This window comes from Odontomachus brunneus, unplaced genomic scaffold (genome assembly GCF_010583005.1).
Source record: "Odontomachus brunneus isolate Ranch 3 - 2012 unplaced genomic scaffold, Obru_v1 Obru_scaffold_183, whole genome shotgun sequence".
In the NCBI taxonomy this organism is placed as follows: domain Eukaryota; kingdom Metazoa; phylum Arthropoda; class Insecta; order Hymenoptera; family Formicidae; genus Odontomachus; species Odontomachus brunneus.
Window position 1 is genome coordinate 65845 of NW_022639633.1, and position 3038 is coordinate 68882.

The 3038-nt window shown below is 47.8% G+C and overlaps 1 protein-coding gene across 1 annotated transcript; it reads right to left on the bottom strand.

The window, feature by feature from the left end:
- Positions 1–6: 6 nt before the first annotated feature.
- Positions 7–2436, bottom strand: LOC116851650 (mediator of RNA polymerase II transcription subunit 15-like). Its single transcript, XM_032831286.1, has 3 exons — positions 2330–2436; positions 1740–1842; positions 7–1488 (listed from the first exon to the last, which is right to left on the bottom strand). Exons 1-3 carry the CDS (start codon positions 2339–2341, stop codon positions 644–646), a joined length of 960 nt encoding a protein of 319 aa, XP_032687177.1. The 5' UTR covers positions 2342–2436; the 3' UTR covers positions 7–643.
- Between the last annotated feature and the right edge of the window lie 602 nt (positions 2437–3038).

The window sequence follows — 3038 nt, forward strand, 5'->3', positions numbered from 1 at the left end:
CTCTCTCTCTCTCTCCCTCTCTCTCTCTCTCTCTCTCTCTCTCTCTCTCTCCCTCCTTGGTGAAAATGTTGTCTACTAACTCTTTACCTAAACTCTTTTTTGCACAAAGGAAAGTTTCGGAATCTTTCAGAACAAAAGAGGAAAAATATTATTAGACATTTGATATTCTTTCTTACTCTTTCATTTCCTCCAGAGCTTTCTCTTTCTTTTTCTCTCTCTTTTGCGAGAGGTCTTCTATTGATATTAAAATGTTCTCCTGGAAATCGTCGCTTAAATTTTTTTCGATCGAAATTTACCGTTCGATCAGTTCTCTCCCGACCAAACGTTCCCACCGACCTGCCGCACTCCCTTAATTAGTAACGCGTTCATAATTAAGTAAACAAAACCAAGTACACGCTAATACAAAAGTGTACATCACTAAAGTACGTTAACAAGCGCTGTAATAATTTAAGGCGCATAAGACGCTTGTCCCAGCGCCGCTGCGATGACGCTTGAGAGCTGAGAGCGACTTCCGCTCAGCGCGAAAACAGCGCTCAGCTCGAGCGAGTCTCAGAGGTGAGCCCAGCCGTCTCTCTTCTAGAAGCTTACCGGGGGAGATAAGATCATTAATCTACATAAACCGCGCATTACACAGTCATATCCGTCAATGGTGCTGTCTGTCGTCGACCGGCTTTTCCTGCGGATACTCCGCGTTGGCGTTCTCGTCGTCCGTGTAGTATACCTTGCTGCGATAGTAATACTGCCCCTTAGCATCGTCGGACAACGGCTTCGGGATGAAAAGATTCTTGGGCGTGTACTGGATGCGATTCGCCGTCACGTCGTACGGTATCTGCGCCTGATACTGCAGCAACTGTCTCAGCTCCGAGGGCATGTTCCTGTCAAGGTATATCGTAGGCAGCGGAGGTTCCGGTATGGTTCCCACTGGTACCTGCTGATACTGCTGCTGCTGCTGTTGCTGTTGCTGTTGCTGCTGCTGCTGCTGCTGCTGCTGCTCGTAATCGTCCTTGTAGATGACTCCGTCTTGACGTTCCACCCTCCTGTCGCTGTATTCGAATCTGGACTGCACTCGCGGATCGATCGACTGGTATCTCGCCGCGGGTTGCAGGTAGGCGGCACGGGGTAGCTCGGAAGCGGCTGATGTTGGTTGCTGTTCGTGTTGCTGGGGTACCACGAAGCTGGAGCTGTACAGGAAAGACGTGGGATCGACGTAGGGCACTTGCGGCTGATAGTTCTGCTGGATCAGTTGCTTGATGTGACTCGGCACCGCCGAGTACGGCTTGTAGAATTGCTGGTTCTGGATCGCCTGCGGGATCGGCTGCAATTGCTGGGGCTGGGCCTGCTGCGCCGCGGCAGCGTGCTGCGGAGCTCGCTGGGCCTGCCGAGAGCGCTGGGGCGAGCCACCCTCGGCGCGCTGAAGTCGTGCTGTATTTGCTAAGTGCGATCGCCACTGGCTCTGAGGCGCGATATACTTCAGGTTGATCCTCGAGCCTGTAACGCCAAGAGGAAAACGCCCTGTCACTGTCTGACTAACCCGATTAACGCTTGCCCGTCGATTAACAGCGTTTACGTAACGCTGTCCTTTGTCGACTATCACAAAGGAATTGCTCCGCAGGGGGATGTGAAAATCGTGACTATCGCATGCGTCGCGACCGTAATAGCGGTAATAGTTAATTGCGACACTACGGAGCCAAGGTTTCCGAAGCGCGTTTCCCACGAGAGACAGATTGTTTCACACTCACCGTCAATATCGTCGTACTTGATTTGTCCCTGAGGAGCGCGGACAGGCCTCTCCGCGTTTTTCGTCTGTGCCCACGCGGTCGACACCACCGTGATAAGGAGAATCTGCAAGCGAATCGTAATCTCCAGTTGATTATACCAATGTCATTCTCCCTCCGCCCCTTCTTCCATCAATAGTCATATCGCATGATGGTGCAGTCGATGTTAAATTAAAGAAAATTGAAAAATATTCGTACAGCGCTATTAAAATTAAATAGAACGCTGAAGAAATTATTAACAAAGAAATCAGCCCTTCAGCTTTGCTAAAGCGCAAGGTTAAGGAGTCGTTCGCGACAATCGCCGAAATTGTATCAACTTTTCACCGAGACTTATTCAAAGCTAATCGTAGACTGAGATAATATCGTCGGCGAAGTATTTAAACTCGGAACAAACTACACAATCCACCCTTGACGAGCACAGCTTGCGAGAGAAGCTCACGAGGGTACAATTTTGTCGGAGGCTGGAGAAAAATATTTCCCATCACTATTTTAATGAAACGCGACACGAGGCCGTTTAATCGAGAAAATTCGATTGGGATATATCGAGCACTCACTGATAGTCTCATGGCTGCGTGCGGTGAGATGTGCGCGGATGGTCGCGTCGAGTCTACTCGCAGAAATCAGCCGGCGGAGTCAGCGTGGCTCTTCTATATAGTCGTAGTCGCCCCGGCGTAATTGGCGGCGCGGGTATGCGGCCGGTGGCTACCTACTTCTAGAGCAATTCCGCCTCGGGTAAACGAGCGAACTCGGCAAAAGCCCTCCTCCCGAGGACACGGTATCACTCTAGTTAAGAGAACGTCTCTTTCTCTATCTCTCTCGTTTTTCTGACGTAACTCTGTAACAAGATCGCTTTCAGGCACGATCCCGCAGGAGTGGCTTACCCGTGAACTTGGCGATTTTAGAAAAAATATCCCTTGTATTTTAACCCTTCTCTCGATTAAACGGCGTGTAATCGCCTAGGAGAGCTTTCTTTAACTTTGATTTCGCCAGGCCCCATTTTTTCGTTTCTGCACCTTCTTGAACTAGTTGTTTTTCATTTCACATTATTTTCCCGAAAATGCCTAGTTTACAGAAAGAAAATTTTGATTTCAAAAGTGCCACTTGAAAGGGAGCAAATTACTTTTTCAAATAAAAAAAGCGACAATATATTAAGCAATTTATTTAAAGAAAATTACTAAATATTACTAAGTTTGAGTTTTATGTATATGATTGAGTAATATTTGCATTTAAACAAGAAATTTTATAGTTATTTTTGTGCGGAAA